The following is a 26221-nucleotide window of genomic DNA, read 5'->3' as shown; positions in this document are numbered from 1 at the left end:
TTTTAGGGTTTCATTCTTTATCAATCAATCCATGTTCGATTATGGGTTCTTAGGTTTTGAATTACCTTTTAACCTTAGATGATTGTTGAATTGGACCACCAAAGGAATTGAGCCGCGAGCTAGACACGAACGGGATGCGAGCTGGAATAGATCGATTCGCTTCTATCGGGTCGCGGACGTCCTTTGTTTCTTGATCGGGAACGCCTTGATCGTCGGACGCGAGCTGTCTGATGCTGTCGCGAACGAGAAAGAGGTCGCGTGCTGGAGCTGCTCTCGGGTCGCGAACGTCTGAACTAGGATCAGGAACGCCTTGGGTTGAAGCTGATCGGGGACGCGAGCTGGAATAGATGCGGGAACAAGAGACGCAGTCGGGGTTTAGGGTTCGTCGGATCGCCGGCTAGGGTTAGGGTTTTAGAGTTTTTCGATTTGGGTATTAGCTTAGGGATTTAGAGTTCCGTGCTGATAACGTGTTATAAAAGTAATGGAAATGTCTATCTTTATTCATAACATTGAGGTTCCTTATATAGGAGATTACACCATTATAGATAAAATGGAAAGATTACAAATCATAATCTCTTAGTTATGAGCCATCCATGATCTGGTTCATAACAAAAAGGAAATAGAACCGATTTTAATTATTACTCGTATAATATTTAATGGAGAGAGGCAGATTGTAAAGAAAGTAGTTAGGACACAAAATACATTCAATGCGCATATATATATATATGTGGTTTTCATTTTTTGGGCAAATATATAGAAACTCATCCACAAAAATATATTATATATGTGGTTTTCAAGCTCTGCAAAATATACAGAAATTCATCCACACAGAAAATAACATTATTGTTTGGTCATGACCAAGGTTAAGCGTAAACCAAGACGGTGCGTTTGCTGCATAGTCTCTGGTATTGTCTTCGTTGTCTTCCTTGTCTTTATCAGTGCCTTGATCTTTGCATTTGCCACTTACAAAGCCAAAACCAAAAACCAATGATTCGGATCCAGACTACAGCTGTACAAGGCATCTCCTCGCATATAGTAGTGTCCATATTCTTATGAAGAATTGTGTGAGTTTCCAACATGAGACAGGGAAGACAGTAGTTTGTATACAAGGAGAAGCAAGTGAGTAATATTGATCTTCCCTCAGGTGATTTCCCGGCAAAAGTTTCATCGATTATCCCTTGTCCTCTTACTCTCCAGATCCATAAGTTTGTTGCAGTCTGAAGTGGCATAGGTGGAAAGATTGTGTTGGAAACAAAGACAGATGGCCAGAGAAAATCAAGTTGTTGGGACATCTTCAAGAAACACACTTAGTTGCTATATTATTGAAAGATCAGCGTTGACTTCCCTTCCACGAAAGTGCAGAGTCAAGAATGTGATTGTATTCTTCATTGTCTTCCTTAGCTTTCATTCTTTCCACTCCACTTGAATTTTTTGTATCTTGTTTTAATTTTTTTTTAAGTACATATGTTAGATTTAGAACTGCTTTATGTTCATGCTTAGAATATTTGTAACAAAGTAGTAAAGAACAGACCAAGAATTGAATTCTAGAGCATCTCCTACAAACTCTTAACCACAGAAGCTTAACGAACCATCTCGATCCTCACTTTCTATTCTGAATCACACACAAGAAAGAAATCACATTTACCAATTTGAAGCTCAATATACACACAACTGGTTCGAGATTACAAAACAAGAGTCTACCAGTTGTGTAACAAAAGGCTAACAATATCATCTTAGACAAGCTCAATATAGGAGCATTATCACCACGCCTAGGAAGAGTTCTAATGATCCTCGTGTACCCTCCATTCCTCTCTCCATACCTATCCGGAACCTCAGCGAACAACGTGTGAACGATCTGCTTCTCGTAGATAATCCCTAACGCTTGCCTTCTCTTGTGCAACGAACCGTCTTTCCCGAGAGACGAGAGTAATCATCTTATCAACAAACTTCCTCATCGCACTCGCTCTAGCACAATCGTCTTGATCCTCCCGTGCTTCAACAGCTGCGTCGTGAGTCCACGTGGAAGAACGATAACCCTCTCGCCATGCTGCAACTCCAGATTGTTGTAGCTGCTTTGGGCTAAATGCAACGTAGGAATTATTGGCCGAAACGTATATTAACATTGTGTGTTTGGGTTATTATTAAATTAATCAAACTTACGTTTGTATGCGGATCGTTTGACCTACATAACATTGTGTGCTGATATAAAATGTTTTTCGGTTAATGGAAACGCAAATAAAATTAGGGTATATGCACATCATATTATATTTTCCTAGTAAACAAAATTATGGTGGAATATTTTTAATACATTTTTGTATATATAAATTATATATATAGGAAACTATAACTGAAAATTGTTTGGATTTGAATATTTTCATGTATTTGTTTGGATTTTCGAATTTTTCGAAATTTTTCAGAATCCTAAATATCTTAACCGATCTAACCGACCGGGACCCGCTATCCAAAAATCACAGGTATTTGAATTATAAACCTAATCCACCCAGATTCAAACCAACCCACACATGAACCAAAAAGTTTCAGAAGATTTAGTTGGTTGTTTTAATTTGAAATTTGGCATGTTAGTTATTGAAAATATAAGCTAATATTGGTGTTGATTGTGTAAAGATCTTTCCACAAGTAGTTTTGGTTCATTTTTAATGGATTGAAATTATGCTATACACAAATTCATATCATAAATGTTACGCATGAACTTTCTCGCTCATTATATACTATAAGAAAAAAAAATATTTCAATTTTATTATGTCCGCTATAAGTATTTTATTTCATATTTTTATTTTATTATATAAAATGAAGCTTATAACTTTTTATTTCATATATGGGTAATATACTATTATAACTATATTTTATATATTTAAACTGATATTTAAATATTTACAGAAATAATATATATTTATTATATGATTTTAGTTACAGTTTCGTTATTTATACTATAAGGATTACACAGTTACTATCAGATGAAATATAAAAGTGATATAGCATAATTCAAAATATGTTTAAATAATAAAAGTAACTGTAATCAATACCATTAAAAGAGGATCATTCTCTAATTATATCCTTAATGAAAATTGCAGTTTTCTCAAAAATACCCTTATTTTTACAAAGAATTAATAAAATTCATTAATGGCATTTAAGTCTTTTGGTTTTGGGCCTACAGATACACCTAAATGGATCTATAAATAATAGGCCTATATATATATTTAAAAGATATATTAATTTTAAATTTAATATAAGTATAAATATATTATGAACAAAATGAATTAAGAAACACATGAAAATATTATTTTCTTAAATATACGTATCAATATTCAAAATAGATCATTTGAATATTATACATATTTTCAATACAAACCAAAATCGTATATCCTACACCATATATCATATACATATTTGAATATCATTTTTCAGTGTATAATGTCATTTTATACATAATATTAATATGGCAATTACGAGTGTTCAAGAATATTTTAAAAACTATCTTAAAATAAATTTTTAAATCTAAAATACAAACACAAACTTATAATAGGTTATTAATAACGAAAATAAACTAATATTGTCATATCAATAAGTTATTTTATATTATCATTTTTTATTTAGATAACATGATAAAATTTTATCAAATTCTAAGGAATCACTAATTTATGTAATATTAATAAATATATGAGTAATTTAATCAATTTTTTAAAAAAGTACTATAAGATATTTTGTTATCGGATCAATAGTATCAGATCGCGGGTTAATAGTGAGTTTTTAGGTTTTTACCGGGTTATATCGGATTTTTAATTAACAAATTTTTCATTAAATCCGAACAGGATTATATACAATGTATCGGGTCTATAGGTTCAAACATGAATCTAGGTCAGATATGAAAACAAATTTTAAAACTCAAACATTATTATAGAACAGCTACCATATTTCGAACAAATACCATATTTTGAAGAGAAAAAAAACAAATGATAAAAACCTAAAAACTCAATTGTTATGGTTCGAAATGAAAAATAATGGTAATTTGTAAATCAGTTTTCGATTAATAAATGAAAAACAAACAAACCCGCGCTTTCTAAGCGCGGGTCAAAATCTAGTTATGGGTTTAAAATGACAATAGTAGAATGTCAAAGTTCTCGTAAATTTCCGGTTGAACATTTTATACGAGGGTAAGAGTAGAATGTCCAAAATTATGTCAACTTTTCTGGTTATACATTTCTGGTTCATCATTTTATATTGAAATAATATTAATGTAGTATCTCTCAATATATTAGTTATCGTCGAATGTTTATAAACTGTTAACTGTTTAATATATTTTAATATGTTAGTATGAGTTTATATCAGAGAAGAAAAAGGAACACACGTTTTTTGTTATAATGGTAGTAATAATTAATTGTATATAGTTAGAATAATTAATGGTAAGACCAAAAAAATAAAAATAAAAATAATTAATGAATAGGTCAAACAACTTTGCATAAATAGTGATGACAAAAAAAAAAAAACTTTGCATAAGTAGATTTTTTCGGAATGTTTCTCTTTTGATAGTATAGATTAACCCGAAAACAACAAAAGATAATGCCTATAAAATAAGATTTACAGTACTTAACCCAAAAGAAGAAGAAAATATTTACTGCGAATGTGGGTTGAAAGTCCAGGATTATTTTTTATATAAAAAAAATTTGGTGGGTATTATTGCAACCATTTTAATAATTTTAGAGGACTGTCACTCTATATCGTTATCTTTTGTTAATTTCCAATTATGAAGGTGTATTAATTCATTCTCGATTTCATTTGATCACTGGTTATGGTTTAAATGTTTTGTTGACATTTTCTTCTACATTTTTGTGACTTGTGAGGTTAGTTAAATTTATTTACCCCACACATGTAGACAAAAGATGGCTACAAGTCTAATTACTCATATATCTGAATCGATTCTTTTGTTTCATGAAGTCATAATCATAAATATATTGATTGTGATAAGTCACGACTTGCTGAGTATAAATACTTAGATTTTTTTTTGGTACAAATGTTAAAATTCCATACGGAACCTTTTGAGTTTTACATTGTTGCAAGGGCAACTTATTACAGAGCTAAGGGAAAATAAAGGAGACATCACAACAAAACAAGTTAGCTATAAGGAGCAATGAACCAAAAATACAGCTCGAAAAGAGAGTGAGCATCAGATAGGTTAGGATATGAAGGGAGAGCAGCCTGTCACGAAGTTCCCTGTCCACTTGCTTGAAGAAGGTCCCTTGCTGAGGAGAGGTATCCCGGAAAATGCGAGCATTACGCTCCTGCCAAAGGTTGTAGATGATGACCTGAAGGGTGAGCTTCATTAGGGCTTTGACCTGAGAAGAGAATTACCCATTGTACCGTGAGATCATGGCCACCGCTGCAGGGAGATCCGAGGGAGGAGAGGAGATAAATCTTCCTCAGAAGCGGCTCCACACATCAACTGCGTAAGAGAATCCGAAGAAAAGGTGCTGATGAGATTCCCTTCAACTGGAACACAAAACACATTTTTCTGGAACTGAAAGTCCCCATGATGCCAATCGATCCCTCGTTGGTAGTCTTCCTACCATTGATAGCCAACTTATGAACGAGCAACGCAGTATTTCTTCTTTGAACCAAACCGCATTAAACCAATCAACCTTAGGTGATGGGTCTTGTTAGGATTTTAACCTCAACCCTGTGCTATAGAATTTGGAATAAACTTGATACCAAAACTTGTCTTTGCTTTTATTCACTACCAATAGGTTTCTCAAGAACAAAATATAAAGATCACAAGCCTAAGCAATAAACGCTCTTCGTAATCAATAATGCACTTAGGTCTGGCTTTGATAGTGTTTAAAGACACATCCACCGGGAAGCATTTTCATCCTTGCCAGAAAAATAAACGGTTCGTCAGTCACGTGGGGTGCTGTCCATGCACGATTTCTTGTTTGTGTGTCAGTTGGCTTCTACGTCTACACTCTATAGAGGTTCTTATTGTGGCACTTGAGTTTTTTGGTCAAAGATTCTGAACGTTTGGAAAATTGTAACAGGAAAATAGGGTCCTGTCTAGAATCCACCGAGGATCGAAGACGATCTAAAATGGTAGAGAGACCATTTTGAAGATGCTGAATCTGTGTGATGATGATGGTGATAGAGAAGAAGATTTGATGAAGAACATAAAATTCTATTCTTGATTATTGAATCCCAAATGAACAAACGCTTACAAATAATGTTTAGTAAACCGATAAACCGACCAATCGGTTAACATAAATTGAGATCATGAGATTACAACTAGACCAATTAGTATGACCAATGGTATTGATTTATCCTGTATCAAAAAATCAGAGCCTTCTGTGAAACATCCTTACGGTATTCCAGAGGTGCAGTTTTCACTTGAGTTTGTCACAGTGTACCAAAAGACGCAGTTATATTTATGAGCCAGTGGAAAACATTGCTTGTTTATCCAAAACGTGATGAACGTAAGGTATTTTCTCTATAAAAAAAAATTGAAATGTTACTTTCTAATGGTTATAATAAGATGGTGTTATTTTACCAAACTAAAAGAAGCAAAAGAAAACTACTTTTCCAATTATTTATGCATTGCGTTTGCATGTATATATATATCTTGTGCTCAAATATATTTTATTTTTGGATATGAAACTTTCTACATGTTAGGTAGAGGTCCCGACAATTAGAAAACATTGTTTAAAACAAATGTGGTTTAATGCTTAATACATTTGTAGAAACAATTGTTGCAATGGTTGGGGTTTTGTTACTGCCGCCTATTTCTGGATTAATGGTTCAAACAAAAAAAACTTTCACCGAATCCACCGTAATTCACGTTATCACATACGTGAGATGAAAATGTAAGGTTTTCTTCTGTCGATTTTAAGTTTTACCAACTCTATATATATCCAAGAATCAACACTTTTAAAACCTATACTTGCCAATTTATTTGATTATAAGTTGGTATATTGCGTTTGACAAGGTTTATCAGCATGAAGAAATGTGAGTTCTTGATTGATAAATTGACATGAAAGTAACTCTGCAAAAGAAAATGTGATAACTGATTATTGATTTTTGAGAAATTTTGGCAGGCTTAGTAGGAGGAGCCTTTATAATAGTGTTGATTGCATTAGGGGTATGGGCTATTATTTCCTGTATACCTCCACCTTCTAAGAGATGCGGTACGCCCGGTGGACCGCCTATTACCGCCCCTAGGATACGGCTAAGTGATGGACGCTATCTAGCCTACGAAGAACATGGTGTTAGTAGACAAAATGCCACTTTCAAGATCATCTTTATCCATGCTTTCGCCACCTTCAGACGTGATGCTGTTATCGCCAACCGTGTTCGTCCTGTAATGATTCAATCTCTTCTATTTTGTTATGTTTATCTCTATCTTAAAAGGCACGGCATAGTCAAGAGACAATCTTCTTTGCTCTTAAATTTTACATAGTTATTATACAACATAGGTCACATAATCTTCATGTTGTCAAAAATTATTAAAATTAATCTAAAAATGTTTATGGTAGCTCAATTGTTTGTCTGCTTTAACCATTTTTTTTTTTGTTTTTACAATAGAGATGAGTAATTTGCATTGTTTTGTATCGTCAGGGGTTTCTTGAGAAGAACGGCATCTACGTGGTATCATATGATCGACCAGGTTATGGAGAGAGCGATCCTCATTCCCGTCGCAGTGAAAAGACATTAGCTCATGACGTTGAACAACTCGCTGACCAACTACAACTTGGTTCCAAGTTTTATGTGGTTGGATACTCAATGGGAGGCCAAGCCGTTTGGGGTGTTCTCAAGTACATCCCTCACAGGCTCGCTGGAGCCACACTGCTTTGTCCTGTAACCAACTCATGGTGGCCTAGTTTCCCTGATAGTTTAACTTGGGAGCTATGGAACAAGCAAACTAAAACCGAAAGGTTTGCGATGCTCATTACTCATCACACGCCGTGGCTACTCTACTGGTGGAACCATCAAAAGCTGTTTCAAACATCAGCTGTGATGCAATCTAGCCCTACGATATTCTCACCTCAAGATATGGCTTTACTGCCCAAGCTGGCCGTAAGGGTGTCTTATAAGAACCAAACAACGCAGCAAGGGGTACATGAATCATTGGAGAGGGACTTGATTGTGGGATTTGGGAAATGGGGGTTTGATCCTATGAAGATTGAGAATCCGTTTCCGAAAGGTGAAGGGTCAGTGCATTTGTGGCAAGGGGATGATGATAGGCTTGTACCGATACAGCTACAAAGGATCATTGCTCAGAAACTAAGTTGGATAAAGTATCATGAGATTCCAGGAGCTGGTCATTTGTTTCCAAATGCTGATGGGGTGGCTGAAACTATCTTGAAGGAACTATTGCCTATTCCCCAAGCATCTTAATATTCAGTTCACTCTTCTCTTTTTTGGGTTAAAATGTCACATTGTTTAGACTAAAGAAAGAATTGTACATTCTGTATGAATTTCTGTATTACGTATGAATTTTTTTCGGTTTTTGCAAGAAAATGTGTTATAACGGATGCAAGATAATAAGCGGAAACAAATGAATATACAAAGAGTAAACGACACAAGATTTAATGTAATTTATCAATTTGGCTACAATACATCCACCGGATAAAAAGAGACTTGATTAATGAAGGCTAAAATATTATTTTAGGATATTACATGAACACAAAATATGTATGATTATCCCAATTCGAAACCCTAAAGCTGTTTTTGTAACACTTCGAAATCCTAAAGCTATTGGTAGATTCAAGGCATATCAATACTTGGTATATGTTGCAGTAAAAAGATGTACTCTCTGGTAAAGTAAAACAGTGATTTTTTCGTTTACTGGACGTAAAAAAGCTAGCAGTAGATAACATCATAACAACTAAGCTTGAACTTATTCTGCCACAAATATAGTTTCTTAACCTTGCAGTCAAAAGGATTGCTGCGAATCATACCATTAAACTGATCAAGCAGAGAAAATACTCACTTGGGAAGGCCGGTTTCCGGATCGAGAAGAGCCTGAGTTTGGTCGGGAAGCACGACAGGACCTCTTCCAGGTTTAGTGCAGATAAAATAACTGACTTCTCCTTTTTGATCCTGAGATCCAATGTTGTCTTTTATTTCAGGTGGAGGTTGCAGATTCTCTACACTGTTTGCTCCATCTAATCCTGCCTCCTTTAGAATCGAATTATCTCCCACTACGTAACTGGTAAACAAAGAAAAGAAAATCATTACACACAGCTTTTAAGTCATAAATGTTAAACTCATTAAAAAAAAACACAATGTTTCTTTCTCTCTCACCTCTTCATATCAGTTTCAGACTTAGGGGGGAAATAGTAGAGAAGCCCCTGGAGCAATTGAACTGCTACCTTTCTGTTGCGTGCAATCAGTACAGCATTTGGGCCAGCATCAAATGTGTAAGCAACCTGTCCACATTCAAATTTTTGAGTTATTTATTGTTTATAAACTCGAAGAACACATAATAGTTTTTTGCAAGGAGATTTGAGATAAGGTGGTCTGATCGATTAATATACGCCAGTATAAATATTGGAACTAACAAATGGTCAAAAGGTCGACCAAGACACTACTTGGTAGGACTCTTTACCTGTGGTGTCCCTTCAGAACGATTCCACTTTTCAACCAAGCTAATTATCCTGAGGAAGCAGTTAACGGCTTGATATTAATTAAAAAAAAAGATGTATGATGATTGTTAAAAAAAAAGCAGCATATGACTGACAAAAAAAAAACCTGTGGGAGGTGTCATTCATATAAAATATGGGAGGAGATGTATCCAGACAAACAGCATGAAACTGATTACTGTCTGCGCAGCTTAATTGAGTAAAGGATGCAAAATCTCTGTTTTTAATAGCTTCCTCCATTTGCAGGGTTCGTTTAGGAACAACTTCCTACAGGTAAAGAGAAAACAGAAAATGAAATGTAAGACGTAATAATACAAGACTTTCATCAAATATCAAGAAACAACGTACCTTTGCTCTATGCTGTAGAAGCAAACTCGTCTCAACACTTTCACGCATTCCAGAGGTGCTGCTCGTTTCCTTCTGCCGTGAACTCACCTGGGTATAGCAAAAGCTAAAAATACTTAAAAGCATAGATAAAATAAGCTTTTACAAGCTATGAAGGAACTATAAGCAGGCAGTGCAGTGGACTTGTCGTATCAATGGCTCATTCATTCAAAATTGTACCATAGGGTTAATTAGAAAACGGCATATCTGGTAGATGGGAGAATGAGAGTAATTGTGTAACCAAGTCTACAAGTCGCTTGACAATCGGTTTATAAGATTCATACCACAGCAATGATGATAACAAGATCATTCCAATGCTTCTCATCTGCTAGTTGAACTGCAACGCTGTCACTTCCATCTTCTTTGCTTCCCATTTCCCACTTAACAAATCCACCAAACAAACTCCGGCAAGCACTTCCTGAACCTTGCCTACACGAGAGAAATAAAATTAGAGTTAAACCCTGGTTAACCAGTACCAATTAATCTCTAGGGAAATGTCAGAATACATTTCATTCAACAAAAAAACAACATGGAGAACGTTTACCATTGTAACTGAGGCATAGATAAAATCATTGTAAAACAGAATCAAGACAGTATCCGTATATAATCAATGCACGAGGCAAATGATACATAAACTGTAGCGAATGATAATGCAAGAAAGTCCACTACACATATACCTGGCTATCGCAGAAAGATGGCTTGCATCTTCATCTACATTCATCAACTTAGCAAGAGAAAAAACTGTAGAAAAAGAGAGCATTATGAAGCTCATGATCAACCTTGAGAAATGTAGATAATTTAAATTGACATGAAAAGACAAAAGAGTTAGTGACAAACTATTAATTACAATGAGCTGTAATTTAGTTAACTGTATTATCGCAATCACATCTTCCCTACATATTCTAACCTTAAAATGAAATTTAAGCACCAATACATACAGTATATTTTTAACAATTATCAAACCGTGTGGTTCCTTCAATTTAATAAGGCAAAGAAAGAATGTAAATAATCTATAATATTCATGCTTCAGTTTCAATCAACCCCACGAGGAAACAGAGAGGCAGAGCACAATACCAAGACAAGCAAATCCAGCAGCAGAAGATGCTAAGCCAGCAGCAGTAGGGAAGTTGTTATGGGAAGCAATATGTAGATGCAGCTTCTCCCAGTCTTTCTTCTCTATCTTGACACCCTTCTCCTTGTCTTCAACATCACCAGCACGACCTCGAATCTCCCTCAAACAGTTTTGGTACCTACTCCCAGAAAGAGAGATCTCCTATACTAACATGAAAACAAACAAGTACACAAAATGCCAGTGAATCCAATCATAAAGACTCATACAAAAACTTTGCATTTGGCTTCAGTAAGTGACAGATCACATTGTTGAAAGAAAATATATATATATATATATATATATATATATATCATGAATTTATTGTTCCTCAAATTTTATACCAATTATGTTGAAAATTTTGTCAAATTATTGACACACTCTATTCATCTCTTTTCCTTATGTATGAAGAAATGTTTTTGTATCCAATCTTGATGAGGAACAAAATCTATATTTTTAATTACTTTTTTTCAATTCTACAAATGAAAATTTGTTGATTAGTTTGTTCATTGTGCCGAGTTAATGAGACAGTGTATGAAGGAAAAACAAAATACTAATTTGATTTCACATCAGGACTCATCCCATTTATAAATTATTCAAAGTTCAAATCTAAAACTAGCTGATGCAAAAAAATCTAGCTCAGAGATTAAAATCAACATTTAAGCAAAACCATTGGATTGGGTGAAGGGAATCTCCTAGTGAAGAAACGAAGAAACATCAGAGATTCGTAAGCGAAGAAGTACCTTGCCATTGAGCCACATTCGATCACGATCGAAAGAAGGACTAACAGCGACAGTGGTGACGGTGCAGAGATGATCGGGATCGAGAGTAACGCTGATGCTGTCGTTGACGGGTAGAATACGGACCTCATCTCTCTTTCCCCAATACTTAATCACCGCGATGTTCGTCGGGGTCTGCGCCGTCACCATGTACACCCATTTCTCCGCCGCCATATCAAGATATTCCCCCCAAGCCTGTATAGACTACTGATATTCAGTGCCCAGAGAGAGAGAGATCTGGAGAGAGAGAGAGAGCTTTCAAGTGATTAAATCCAAAAGCAATAAAGAGTTGAGAGACGGAGAAACTAAAGTGACGCCCCCCCCCTCCCCCCTTCATAACGGATTATATATTATTTTATTCAAATACATTGACAAAAAAAACTTAATTACTTTTTCTTTTTTGGAGTCAAACCTCTTATCTATTAAAAAGATAAGTCACAACTTCTTTTTATATGTATATTCACTTTGTGTCCCATCCACCTAATATTCCTTCGCCCCACTTTTCCTGCTCCCATACCCGCAGCAAAACTTGATTACATAAACATCAATAGCTCATTAAATCATTATTAATCACATACTAATATAGCAAAACAACTACCTTTACCTCGGATCTATTAGAGACTGTTTGAGAGTGTAAGAAGAAAATAAAAGTGTTCTAAACTATACAAGCGAAAACAAATTTTGTTTTGTCCATGTAGATATAAGACATAAATATTATACAAACCGAATTTAAATAAGTAGCATTGAACAAGTATTGAGAACTTAATATTTTAATTTTCAAATTTATATTAAATTTTCAAGAATATTATAAATTATTAAAAATATAAAAGTTTTACAATAGTTTTTTTATGATTAATAGTTTAAAATTTTGTTATCAAATATAAATAATCATAAAATCATATGATTAGGAAGTTTCATTTAATAGATAGTCATATTAAAATATAATATATTTTTATGTTACTATTATTTAAATTTAATTACATATCATAAAAAATAGAGAAAATAATTGTATAAATTTATTTACTACAAAATGATTGTAAATAAACAAACAAGATTTCTTTAATTTATGTATTTGTGTTAATATAATTATATACGTAATAGTTAATAGTTAATAGTTTTTCAATTATTCAACGTATATTTATTAATTTGTTTCATCTTATCTATTAAAAGATAAGTCACAACTTTTTTTTATGTGTGATATTTTAAAAATGGACTTCACTAGAAAGTCATAAATTACATAACATTTCATTTATTATACATTATTAACATCTAAGCTATTATCATTCGAGTTTACGTAGGAATATTCTTTTCTCTTAAACAAACAGACTGTAATTAAATAAATCATTCACCACCTATTAAAATCAAACCAAACCGGTTCACTCTATCATAGGAATATATGCCAATGTGGCTCATTTTTCATACCAACAATAACTAATACTAAATGTCCTAATAATCAAACGCAAATCTACCGACATAAATATATAAGATAAAAAGCTACAAATATAAGTGATGGTTTGAAAAAATTAATGAGATCACAAATAAGTAAACTAACATTATTATGAATCTGTGAATACACAAATGTTTATATTATAATATATACTAGAGCTTGGTTGTTTTTTTTATTGTTTTCTATGAATTATTTGATGACAGTTTTAAACATGTGGGTTATTTGAATATTTTAGGTTCATACAAAGCTATTTGAATCCGGAAAGATCCGACTCGAACCCCGTTTAAAAATTTTAAATATCTGAATGGATTTTAATTTTAAAACCAAAAAAACCTCGATATAAAAAAAATGATTTGTATTCGAGTGGGTTATCGGATGCATATATCTAACTGATTCTTTAAACAAATAAAAAAAATATTTATTAACAGGCTTTAATTTTTATCACAAATGAAGCAATTTCCTTAAAACTGGTGAAATTATTATGGTTAGCATTTAAAATAAATCGTGTTGAATTATTATAATAAATACAATTAATAAAGTTGTTAAGAAGAGTGAAAAAAGAAAGATAATAAAACATTTAAAATAGGTAAGTTTTATTTTATACTTTGTAATAAATGTTGTCTAATTAATTAGAAAAAAAATAAACAAATGGTTAGAATTAGTTAAAAAGAACGAAAATCCGTAAGAACCCACTTAAAATAGATAAATATTATTTTGTGTATCTATTTAATAGAATATATAACTAATAATGTAAAAACTAAATGTTTCGTACATATAAATGAAAACAAATACGTGTGCGGTCGCGCAGGTCAACATCTAGTTCATCTTATAAACGTCGCGATCCTAAACATTTACAAATGCAAACATTATTGGTTTATTATCTCCAAAATTCTATGAATTGAATATGCATAAACATTATGTTCTCAAACAAAAATATTAACTTTTTTTCTTTATAAATTATCTCAATTTTTCAAAATCTCAGACCGTCCTTCTACAGTATATAGTGTACAGGTATAGTATATAGTGATACTACCAAAACTTGACCTACAATGTTTGAGAAAGAACAAATGGAGTTAGGTATCAGTGGAGACAGATAAAGGGTGTTTGGATACATTAAACCCAATAAAAGAGATCTAGGATACATAATTTTGTTGTCACATGTGAAGGCACACATGTAAACGTTATAAAATTCGTTGGAACAAGCTCATGCCCTAATCTTTTTGTTTTTGATTCTCTATTTGATTTGTAGCATTTGTTTTGGGAATAATATCTTGCCGTCTTTCTTAAGACCGATTTAATTAATCGAATCATCCAAAGACAAAGAAAAGAAGAAAAACTTGTGAAAATGTGAGTGGGTGGAGAATAAAGAAAGATATAATTGCTGCAAAGTTCAAAGTAATATGAACATCTCTCTATCAAAACATTATTTGTGCTAAACGGACCTTATGCTTTTAGTGACAATACAAATGGATAAATAACGTTTTGTGTGACCGTTAACCATATTCGTGTTTTTCAAATTCAGTAACCATAGTGATTGTACTGATGCATAAATTGCCAGAGGGAAATGCAAAGAATACACTATTATCCCTTAAAACATTGTCATTTAACATTATGTTTGCCATGTGGCATCGTCACAACGTTTTGAACATGAATACGCTCATGTATCACGTGCATAGAACTTGGTTATTTTGTAAGCCGGTCAATCTTACAATTTTTAAAACTTTTCCTTTTGTAGATTGGTTCTTTCAGACCATCGTTTTAACTAAACGGGTCTAGAACAATTGTCATTTAACATAGTAGAATGTGTTTTAGTTTTAAAATTGTTACATACCTAAAATAAATATGAACCACCATCACTTTCGTTAAAATTTTGCTAAAAATTCAAATAAAAAAATTAAATTATCTGATCCGAAAAAGTATTACTAAACCTGAACCGAAATTGGTTAGATATTCAAACAGATTTAAAATCTTGGTATCTAGAGAACCGGAACCAAACCCAATACAAACCAAAAAAAAACAGGTATTTGAATATATATGAATTAGATTTATATACTTAAATATATTAATTATTTTATATTTAATTTCTATAAATATCCAAAATATATTAGATGTTTTTAAGTTGTTCAAAATACTTGGAAATATATACAAATACTTAAAATACATGTCTAAAACAGCTAAAAAATATTTTAAAAAAATACTTAAAATAGCTATTGATTTTCTATCCAAATATTTAAGCTAAAATAATTTTTATGTTAAGTTTAAGTTTTTTCTCATACATTATTAAAATTTATTGTTATATAGTATTTTATTTTCATATTTTGAAAAAATTAAAGTATATATAAATATTAATTTAAAAAAAAAAAAATTTAACGGATTATCCAAATCTGAACTGAACTCGCAAGAATCCGAACCGAACCTAAAACGAAATTTATAAATACACGAATAAGGCTATAATATGTAACCCCAAAAACATAAAACCCGAATAAACTCAAACCGAACCTGAATGGTATCCGAATGCTCATCTCTAATCAAATGTAAAAAAAGTTATCGATAAAAAAATATGTATTATTTAGAATAATAAATTACAATACATTTTAAAAAAAAAACTCATCCCGCTCAAGGCGCGGGTTATCATCTAGTACAATATTATCCCTTAAAACATTGTCATTTAACATTATGTTTGCCACGTGGCATCGTTACAATGTTTTGAAAATGAATACGCTGATGTGTCACGTGCATAAAACTTTTTATCTAAACTCTACATAAATGTGTTCACACTACGTACTATTTTACATTTTTCATTATAAAACAAAAATGCACGATTCTACAAACTACACAAAGGTTCTACATAAAAAAAATTTACAAAAAATTCACTAATGTCTAGGCTTATTTTATTTTTACTTAATTTTTATTTTAAGAATTTTATCTTTCATTTGTTATTTTGAAAAAAAAATGTATTTTAATGTTAATTAATTGTATCTTTATATATTTATCAATCACCTTTATATACATTTAACATACACATATATGTAAAGGTGGGCACGAATCAGATATTCAGGGTTTTGGAGGTATTCGTTGATCCGATCAGTTTCGTCCAAATAATTAATTATCTTTTTCGATTTGATTCGTAGCCATCCGGATATATGGTGTCCCGGATATCCGAAAAAATTTAGATTTTTAACCGGATATCCGATTTGATCCGTAAAAATAAATAAATAAAAAATCTAAAATAATATAAAAAAAAAAAATTTATTACAAAATAAAAAAAAATTAATTTTTGAAAACTAATAACTAATTTAATAAATTTAGTAAAAAATTGTAAAACTTATATAAAATATATTGTTTATATAACTTATATATATATAATTCGTTAAATATATGTATATATAGCATACAAAGAATCAAATCAGATATTTGTTTATAAAATTATTAATATTTGTGATTTGCTTTGTTTTCTATGGATATTGCATATTAGTATTTTCTTTGGTTCGTAGAGTTACGGATATCCGGATTTTCTGTTTGAATCGAAAATGATAACAAATCGAATCAAAATTTATAGATATTTTGCTTCACTCTACATACATGTACACATTGATGTGAGCACCTATATAACTAAATATTCACCACAAGTGAGGATTCTAATTCTCTTAGAAGCTGGAATATTCTTTTTTAATGCTTCCTTTCACCATCGACCAAATTCTAGATTTGATTTGATTTTTCATGCATTTAGAAATTATAATATGAAACCATTAGTTCGACATCAAGACTGTCTAAAATTCATATAACATGAAACCAAACAAATAATAATAGATTTTGGTTATCATCGAAAAACCAAAAACCTCAATTATTTTAACCGAATAAAATAAATAAATATCGATTCAGAATGGTAGTTGTATTTAGTAGATTAAAAACAAAAAAAAATTAACCTAAAACCGAACCGATATCAAGATTAAACCGACCTAATGTCTTTTTATCTTAAAAATAACGAAATTAATAATTTCATCCCACGGAAAAAGCGGGTTATTACCTAGTTATCATCTATTGCTGCAACATGCCAAGTTCAAGTACTTGTTATCATCACTTGTCTTTGATTATTAGGTTCTTAGTTTGAAAAGGGTATACTAGTTATATATAGTAAACCACTGACTTCCCTTTCCAAACACTGACTAAGTCATAACTCATACAAGTAACAACACCATATGAGTAACTCAGACACATAACTCATGCAGCTTTGGTTAAGATAATTGAAGAAAGCATCTCATTCCAAATATCTGGGACACCAGGCAAGCACCAGTGACTACAATCTGGCAAAGGTCCAGCGAAACGATGATGCTTCTCCTCCTCGCCCATTGCTCTCTTAAACACCGATGGATGCCCGTCTCTCCTGTACGCCGACATTGTTGTGATGTCATGCAAATACACTCTGTATTTCATTTTCATAAGAACCTTTTTCAACACTCTTGATTGTTGAGGAACGTGTGGTTCGCTAGAAGAAGGCAATGGATGTCTCTGGTTATAGCACTTTTGACCACTCTCTCTGCCAAAGATACAGTTTTTTTGTGTGTACATGATCAAACTTTGCTTTCATGTATTTAATGTTATGAGATTGGAAAGAGAAGTAGACCTTGGTGAGCTTGTGCGGAAAATGACTTTGGTTTTGGATGGATCAAGATTAATCTCAACCCATTCAGCCCATGTGGTTAGTCCTCTCTCATAAGCAACCATTGGGTTCATAGCTTTGTAAAGCTTGTTCCCATCTTTATAATAGTCCCACCTAAAAGCATCAATAACTTTTGTTATTGTCAAAACTTTAATGTTATATATATTTAATCATTTGCATCTAAACCAAAGCTGAGCAAGTTTTGTTGATGACTTACGAATTCTGTTTCTGAGAGTGTGTCCACCAGTGAGCAGAATCGAACACAAGAACATCAACACCTCGCCAGTATCTAGCATTGTCTTCAATTGAGTCCAAATGTAACACTCTTTCACGGTCATTTCCTTTCTTGAGTTCCACAAGCAGAGGAGCCCAACAGAACTCAATTGATGTCTCAAAGTCCTTTTAGTAACCAAACTTATTAGTTGCTTTTTACTAATCAATTATGTAAATGTGATCCAAAAGAGAAATGATTGTCACCAGAGAATGGAAAGACATTGTAGGACCATTGTAAGTGAGCTTCTTACGATGAGTGGGAAGCACAGACTGTACTAAACATACAAGAGATTCCCACTGGTTCCTCATTATTGAATCTCCTACCAGCATTATTCTTTTTTGCCTCATTTCCCCCAGAAATTTCAATGCGTCAAACCTAAACCCCACATCCATAATTAGAGAGAGCTTACCTTGGTAAGAATAAAAGTTGCAAATTAGTTATAAAAAAAAACTATCTGAGGAGTAAATCACTAGATCATAATATTAACCTTATTTTCAAAAAATTTAAACACAATTTTATAATATCTTAGCCTTAGTTTATTACATTGCAGAGAAAAGAAATCATTAATATATTTTCTATTTGTATTATAATCATCTCTATACCATTTAGTCCACACGCACTTACTATTTGGAGCCAATATAATAACCTAAAGTCAGATATAATATATTCACCTTATTTCAAAATTTTAAGCACAATTTCATAATATCTTAACCTTAGTTTTACTGCTCTGTAAAGAAATGAAAAAAATAATCTTTTTTTTTTTTGCTTGAAACATTAATCTATTTTCTGTCTGCATTCTAATCATCTTAATTTATACCATTTAGTCCTCATGCAGTTACCATTGGGAGCCAATATAATAACCTAAATTGGTTAAAAAGGAAGTAGAGATAGATAGTAGTGTAGATGTGTGCCTTGAAAGTGAGCAAGACTTAGGGACCCATCTCCATTTCTGGTAATAAGAGTCAGGCCTTCCATTTTTCTGGCAACTTAGCGCAGAGCTCAGGTACGGACAGTTTGAGTCATAGAGCGGGTACGTTTCGTCGTAGCTCCATTTCCCCACTGAGTAATCGCATTTCTCCTCTCTCCTTTCATGCCTTGTCTGCAACGCCCTGAGTGGATCGTCATCGTCGTCCCCGACCAGCCATAGCTCATCAAGCTGCGACGATGCTTTCTTGCTAAGGATGAGACAGAGAGAAAAGAAGAAGAAGACGAGAGTGTTTAAGGTAGCCATTTGGAGGAAACTGACTGAGCTAGTGACTAGTGTGAGTGAGCTTGGACAAAGACAATACTATAAAGAAGATAGCAAGGAAAAGATGGATAAAGTGAAAAGGCGTTAATTACGGAAAGTAGTGATAATTAGTAGTTAAGACAAAGACTTTATGCTTTAAATCATGTTCCGTGACTTGTGTATTTTATCTCCATCATATCCTTTTTAGATTTCATTTTCAGTATCCGAGGCAGGATTCGCGAGTAATCGCGTCGTGGTTAAGAAAACCGAACCAAACCAAACTGCTATAGTACAAAACAATCCTTGTAGGAGCAAACCAAGAGTTATCAGATACATAAAACAAAGAAAAGGTTTTGTTGTAGAGACCTAAGGGGTCCTAAACAAACCAAATGTGATCCAAAGACAGACCAATTCAGGCACAATCTTTCCTTATTTAATACTTTTCAAGATGTGTAAAACACAAAACACTATGCTCTTTTGGTTAGCTCCTGTCCCAAACAGGTATCATCTTAATGTCACGGTACAGATTCAGAAAATCCATGTTTCTTGATCATCTGAACAGAAACCAGCTAACCATGATTGGTGGATGTGCATCCACGCCAGCTTTTGCTTTTCCTCCTTTCTCAGTTTAAACCCCATTTTCAGATTTTTTTCAATATTGTTTAAGTCAACTAATTCGTTTGAAAACTTGAAAAGGACCATGAATAAAGTTTACCTGACAACTCAATAACACTCTTGTAGAACAAGACCGGACTTTTCCCTCTGAATACAATAAAAAACAAATAAGACCAAAACATTAGAACATGGAGGCAAACTCCCAAAACAACATATTTTCTACCATCTTCAAGAAACAAAGATCAAACATATCCTTAACACATTCCTAGAAATCTCTTTGTGCTATTTGACTTGTAATAAACACATCAAAAACAGTTTAGATGACCGTAGTGTCTGCTAAATCATTTCCTCCCTCATAGTAGGCACATAGAAAATCTATGAAGCATGACATAAACAAAAGAAGAAAATGAATATAATATGATAATGGTGATTGGTAATTTTGGTACAGCAAACAAGATAAAGGTTTAAAATATACTTGGCTCAAAGGATTGTTCCTATGTTATAAATGATATAATTGAAATGGTAACTATACTTCTTACCAGATAACTCATGCTTGTCAAATTTTACAATCCATGTGTCTGAGCTGATATGAGAAAACAAAACTCTATCCAACCAAATGTGAAACTGCTTCTCCTTCCCTTCCCCATGTAAAGTTTTTAAATCATCTATCCATTCATGTATCGGTTTCTCCACTCCAGATGGATGTACAAATATACCAAGTGGACTCTGAAACATTGGAAAAGCACAACAACTAAGCCAATTAATGTACAATAGGGGAACATCTTCATATTATTGATTTGAATACTTGAACTGTTGAAATGAATACATTGTTGAAGCATTTTCTAAGAAGCAAAAAGGAAGCAATCTTACAGAGAGTGATTTTAAGTTCTGCAAATACTTGTCAGACTTGTCCACCTCTCCAGAACGCCATTTCTCGTAAAATAAATAAAACTGAACCACCTCATGAGCAGGATCCAAAACTTCCTCTTGGAAATGTTCAGCATCCAAAACATCTCTTGGAGAGAAGCTTGGTCCCAAATTAAACCTTTGTAAGGCTTCTATGATTCCAGCTGCACATCTCTCGGACGCAAGGATTATATTTGGGTTGTCCTTTGCATTTTCTTCATGCCATTGCAATAGTTCTTTGTGCGAGTTACTAACCTTAAACAGTAAAACTTCATCACAACTACAAGAGCGCAACCAAGTATGTTCCAACTTAAAAAAAATAAAATAGTAGGAAACTAACCATTACACCATATGCTTGAGAAATATTGAAAAGCTCAGCATCGTTTCCAGAGTCCCCACAAACAAGTATGTTAGAAGACTGCTTCCCTTCATTCTCCAACTTTTCAAGTAGATAAGTCAGACCCCCTCCTTTGCCAGATTTTCCTGGTAAAACATCGAAAGCGTAGTCGTTGCTATAAACCATCTTCACATCAACCTACACAGAATATCACCGTCATCGGCACCAAAAGGAACAATCTATGACAAGAATAACCATTAAAATTCACATGAGAGGTACAAAGAAAAGTCTCACCCCACGCTCCATTAATATTCCTGGGAGAACCTTCATTATTTCCACAGCATGTTCTCTTTCCACATAAAAACTCACCTTGTGCTGCTCTTGACTCCTCTCTGGCTATAAAACAGATTCAGCAAGAGATACAACATAGCAATTCAAATCAGGGTGTCCAAAGAGCAAAGCAAAACTCTGAAGCTGGCATCAAGATCTAACGTTATATACTAAAATAGGAACTTTCCATATATGTTTGGTGGACTACACCACAATCAGCTTCATCTATATATATGCCTTTATTCCAATGCATAAACCCTTAGATAATATAGAGACCATAACAACTATCTAAACTATATAAGATATCCTTACAAAATTGGTTAATGCTCATGGCCTGATCTAAAATTTAGAAGGCCATAACATTTTAAGGTTAATTTTATAAATTCTTTTAAAAAATTTGGCGACTAAGCGACTATGTAAAATAATTCTTTAGTATCTGGGGACCAACGTGAATATTTCATTCGGATGTGCGCAAAACTGGCCATGTTAATGCTTCTACACAACTATCTTTGGCAACATACCAAACACATTGTAATGTTAAAGAGATGCTTCTCTTCACCTTAAACAGAAAGTAAAAGTCAACGCAGCAAGGACTATTGATATCAAATACTCACACGGCAACACATTGTAGTATATACCTGCGGCTCAAGTTGAGGGAACTTAGAAGTTTCCTCGACGACAATGTCTCTGTTCCACATTTCACTCAAACGAGCCACCCAAACATCATCAAACACTACCAACTCGCCACAGTATGCTATCTCAGAACCGACTGAAGTTATGGCGATGTCCGGAGTCAACAACGGTTTCTTCTTCCCTAGATTCAAGTAAGAAAGCATAGACCTTCCGGTGGAGTAAACAAGCAATGAGTCATGGCGATAGTGAGCTTCCCATAGCGCGTTGAATCTAAGGAGATGTGTGTTTTCAGGATCATCGTGATCAACCTAAGCATTTGAGGCATATATCTGATTCTAAAAAAGATTATTGAAACCAGAAGTATCGTCAGACGAATCAGGAACATACCAACGTGCAGTCGAGATCAGCAACTAGTATGAGACGTGGTGGTCCATCAAGCCTATCCATCGTTTTTCACAAGCTTGAGATGTTTTGCTCTGTTCTTTGCTTCTTCCCTTAGAACACTTCAATGGGATTTTGACTTAATGTAACAAGACTTCATTTATATACAGCGACAGGTTTTCTAAAAAACTATATTAAAAAACATTGCTGATGATATATAAACAAGAGTTGATTTTTATACGTTTAGTCATAAGTTGTTGTTTTTAATTATATTCAGAAGACTATAATTATATTCAAAAAAAAATTATATTCAGAAGATTAGGGTCCCAAATGGTTGTCACTAGAGGAATTACTGAAACAAAGATGAAATATATTTTTACTATGCCTTTTTCTTTGACAGTGGATTTTTAGTAAAAAACAGATTATCTATCTATTCTATTAAAAGATAAGTCATGACTTAATTCATGTGTGATTTTTTAATTTGGACCACCCCTTAGAAAGTTGTTAAAATTAATTTTTGTATAAATATTTAAATTATTTGAATTATTCTAAGACAAACAAATCAAATAGATATTCCTATATTTACTCTAAAATTATATCTGAGTAAAATCTTTTTATATCTTTTTATTTACAATATAAATATATATATATATATATATATCATTTTCTATTAAAATAAACCTTTTAAATATTTAAGTAATTTCGTGTTTGTTTAACATAAATGTATATTCGTTTTTCACTTAAACAAAACTTTTAAATATTTAGTTAATGTCGTGTTTATTTTAAAATTAAATTTATTTTTATTTTAACTAAAACAAAATTTTAAAATATCTAACTAATTTTCTAATTATAACTAAACACATGTACATTTTTGTATTAATCTGCGATATTAATTTAATATAATTTTTTACAATAATTTTTTTGATCTTTCACTAGTAAAATTTTTCAATTTAGAATTTCGTATCACATGATTTAAAATATGAAAAATTTAAAATAAATAAATTAAATTATTGCATGTGAACTATAAAATTGTTGTGTATTAAAATGTTATATTAAACAATCAGTAATATGGTAAATATTACAATTAATCATGTAAAACAAATAATTATGTGTGTAAAAATAAAATAATCACCCGCACGATTGTGCGGATCAAGATCTAGTTATATTTAAACAGGAACATGCCCGGTTGATAAAAGTTTAGTCCATATAATTTTTTTAACAATTTATACTTAAAAAAATACTAACTACATCAAATTATATATTAAAAAAATTATATATTGTGGGTGTAACCAACACTTCAACTGCATAATAATCGGGATAATCAAACAAAAACTAACATTAAATAACGACGAGAAAAAATCTGGGATTGCATCGAAACCGCCTTTACTATAATACTTCAATCGACATATTTAATGGTTAAACTTAGATTTTATTTTCTAGGTTTTGTTTACCAATTAGGCTTCACGATTTTTAAATAACTAGGACTGGTTTTTAACAATTAAAGTAGGCTTTTCATTTATATTGGGTCAAACATTACAAACCTACTTTTAATTGCATGACAAATTATTATATGTATCATTTTATAAATCATTATATATAAAATCAAATGATGAAAATTTAATGGAAAATATATAATTACAAATATTTAATTACTATTTGATTACTAAAAAAAATTGTAACTATACTTTGTTAATTTTATATAAAAAAAAAAAATATATATATATATATATAACTGTTTAGAAATAAAATTCAAAATTAATGCATGAAATGGCTATAACACAAGTGTATAGTTATGCAACATCACAAATTCAATACAATTATCAATACTTCTTGCAAATAACTTTTTAAAAAATATTATACACAAATATGATTACATAGAAAAACACAAATATGATTATTAGAAAAACAAAAATATGATTACAAAAAAACATATATATGAAATTAAATTTCTAATAAAAAAATTTAAACAAAAAATATATCGGCCATTTGGATAAGAATCTAGTATGTTACTAAAACACATAGAAGAAGAAAAAGAAGAAAATCACCTATAGACTTAGGATCTACAGTATGTTCAAAGAAAATAGTTTTAAATTATGGTTGTAGTCACGATATTCTTGGCATATAATTTTATTCAATTTTTATATGTATGACAAAAGTTGTTTTAGTTTAATGAATAAACACATATTAAGTGAACAATATTTTTTTATCAAATATATATGTTATATTTATTTACATTAATTATTTTATATCAGATTTTAATATTTAAATTTATAGTTGTACCATGTTCATCTTCTCTAAATGCTCACTGTGTTTAGGTTATTAAGTAATAAAATTGTTAACAAATGTTCTTGTTCAAGACTAACAATCAAATAACGTAATGGTTAATGAAAGAAACACGTTCAAGTGCACATATTCAAGGCTAAAAACAATATAAGCTTATTCGATTGTCAATTAGAAATTTATGGCTAGATTGTTGTGTGTTAATTCTCATACAAAAGCACTTGCTAGCGTAATATTATGGTGGTCAATTGATTTCTGTTACTTTTGATCGGCATATGTGACTGTGCGTTTACGTACGTAGCAGCAACTCCTTTCATGCTTCGTTTGGAGATACATTATGAAACAAACGTGAATCACTTGTGTCTGAGTCGATGTTAAAGTTGCAGAGAGGTTTGGGTTTTGACAGTAGCATTCATAGACGGTTTAGGTTAGTTAAACGTGTTTTAAGGAAGAGTAAAAATTGTGACGTTTTGTGATGTTTCAATATATTGATGTGAACATTAAGGGGAGTGTATTCAATCTAAAATTTGAGGTGATATAATTTATAACGAGGTTTTAGATGATTTTAAAGAATTGCAGAGAATAAAATGATTTTTGTTAAACCACTCTAGAATATCACCTAAAACTATGAGATTTGAGTTTAAATTTTTTTTAACTAAGAAACTCCACTCAAACATTCTTACGGGGATGTATTCAATCTAAAATTTGAGGTGATTTGACTTTTAATTAGGTTTTAGATGATTTTAAGGAATTGCAGAGAATAAAATGATTTTTGTTAAACCACTCTAGAATATCACCTAAAACCATGGGATTTGAGTTTTATTTTTTTTAACTAAGAAACTCCATCCAAACACTCTAAAATCACTTGAAAACTTGAAAACTCTACAATTTAAAATATTTTCAATACCAGTAGATTTCAGAGTACTTAATAAAATGTTAAGTTCAATAACACTGGATTTTAAATGAGTTTTTAAAATTCATGTTTCAATAAAAGTGGATTTGTCATTTTGACACAAATCACCTAAAACTCTCAATTGAATACACCCCCCCTTAAATCACCTGAAAACTTTAAAATTCCACAACTTAAAATATTTTCAATAATAGTGGATTTCAGAGTACTTTATAAAATGTCAAGTTCAATAACAGTGGATTTTAAATGAATTTTTAAAATTCACTTTTCAATAATAGTGGATTTGTCATTTTAACACAAATCACCTA

At 32.0% G+C, this 26221-nt stretch overlaps 4 protein-coding genes and 1 long non-coding RNA gene across 5 annotated transcripts; 2 read left to right on the top strand and 3 right to left on the bottom strand.

The window, feature by feature from the left end:
- The first annotated feature begins 766 nt into the window (after positions 1-766).
- Positions 767-1547, top strand: LOC106340090. Its single transcript, XR_001269303.1, has 2 exons — positions 767-1144; positions 1217-1547. It is a non-coding gene; the product is annotated as an uncharacterized LOC106340090 (long non-coding RNA).
- Positions 1548-6926: 5379 nt separating this feature from the next.
- Positions 6927-8690, top strand: LOC106343073. Its single transcript, XM_013782201.1, has 3 exons — positions 6927-7005; positions 7095-7357; positions 7615-8690. The coding sequence occupies exons 1-3, from the start codon at positions 6996-6998 to the stop codon at positions 8392-8394; spliced, it is 1053 nt and encodes a 350-aa protein (XP_013637655.1). The 5' UTR covers positions 6927-6995; the 3' UTR covers positions 8395-8690.
- Positions 8691-8788: 98 nt separating this feature from the next.
- LOC106343072 (diphosphomevalonate decarboxylase-like) lies at positions 8789-12219 on the bottom strand. The gene is made up of 9 exons (XM_013782200.1): positions 11877-12219; positions 11100-11298; positions 10703-10766; positions 10310-10454; positions 9990-10076; positions 9751-9908; positions 9608-9656; positions 9304-9428; positions 8789-9208 (listed from the first exon to the last, which is right to left on the bottom strand). The coding sequence occupies exons 1-9, from the start codon at positions 12084-12086 to the stop codon at positions 8986-8988; spliced, it is 1260 nt and encodes a 419-aa protein (XP_013637654.1). The 5' UTR covers positions 12087-12219; the 3' UTR covers positions 8789-8985.
- Positions 12220-17436: 5217 nt separating this feature from the next.
- On the bottom strand, positions 17437-19524 carry LOC106339401 (protein trichome birefringence-like 36). Its single transcript, XM_013778202.1, has 5 exons — positions 19205-19524; positions 18497-18668; positions 18237-18418; positions 17984-18133; positions 17437-17896 (listed from the first exon to the last, which is right to left on the bottom strand). The coding sequence occupies exons 1-5, from the start codon at positions 19522-19524 to the stop codon at positions 17581-17583; spliced, it is 1140 nt and encodes a 379-aa protein (XP_013633656.1). The 3' UTR covers positions 17437-17580.
- Positions 19525-19846: 322 nt separating this feature from the next.
- Positions 19847-22857, bottom strand: LOC106340346 (probable sucrose-phosphatase 3a). Its single transcript, XM_013779230.1, has 8 exons — positions 22730-22857; positions 22348-22650; positions 21674-21775; positions 21383-21577; positions 21007-21297; positions 20676-20862; positions 20237-20283; positions 19847-20139 (listed from the first exon to the last, which is right to left on the bottom strand). The coding sequence occupies exons 1-8, from the start codon at positions 22787-22789 to the stop codon at positions 20050-20052; spliced, it is 1275 nt and encodes a 424-aa protein (XP_013634684.1). The 5' UTR covers positions 22790-22857; the 3' UTR covers positions 19847-20049.
- Between the last annotated feature and the right edge of the window lie 3364 nt (positions 22858-26221).

The sequence above is a fragment of the Brassica oleracea genome, chromosome C4 (genome assembly GCF_000695525.1).
Source record: "Brassica oleracea var. oleracea cultivar TO1000 chromosome C4, BOL, whole genome shotgun sequence".
Taxonomy (NCBI): Eukaryota; Viridiplantae; Streptophyta; class Magnoliopsida; order Brassicales; family Brassicaceae; genus Brassica; species Brassica oleracea.
The sequence above is the reverse complement of the archived record's forward strand: the minus strand, read 5'-3'. Positions and strand labels throughout refer to the sequence as shown.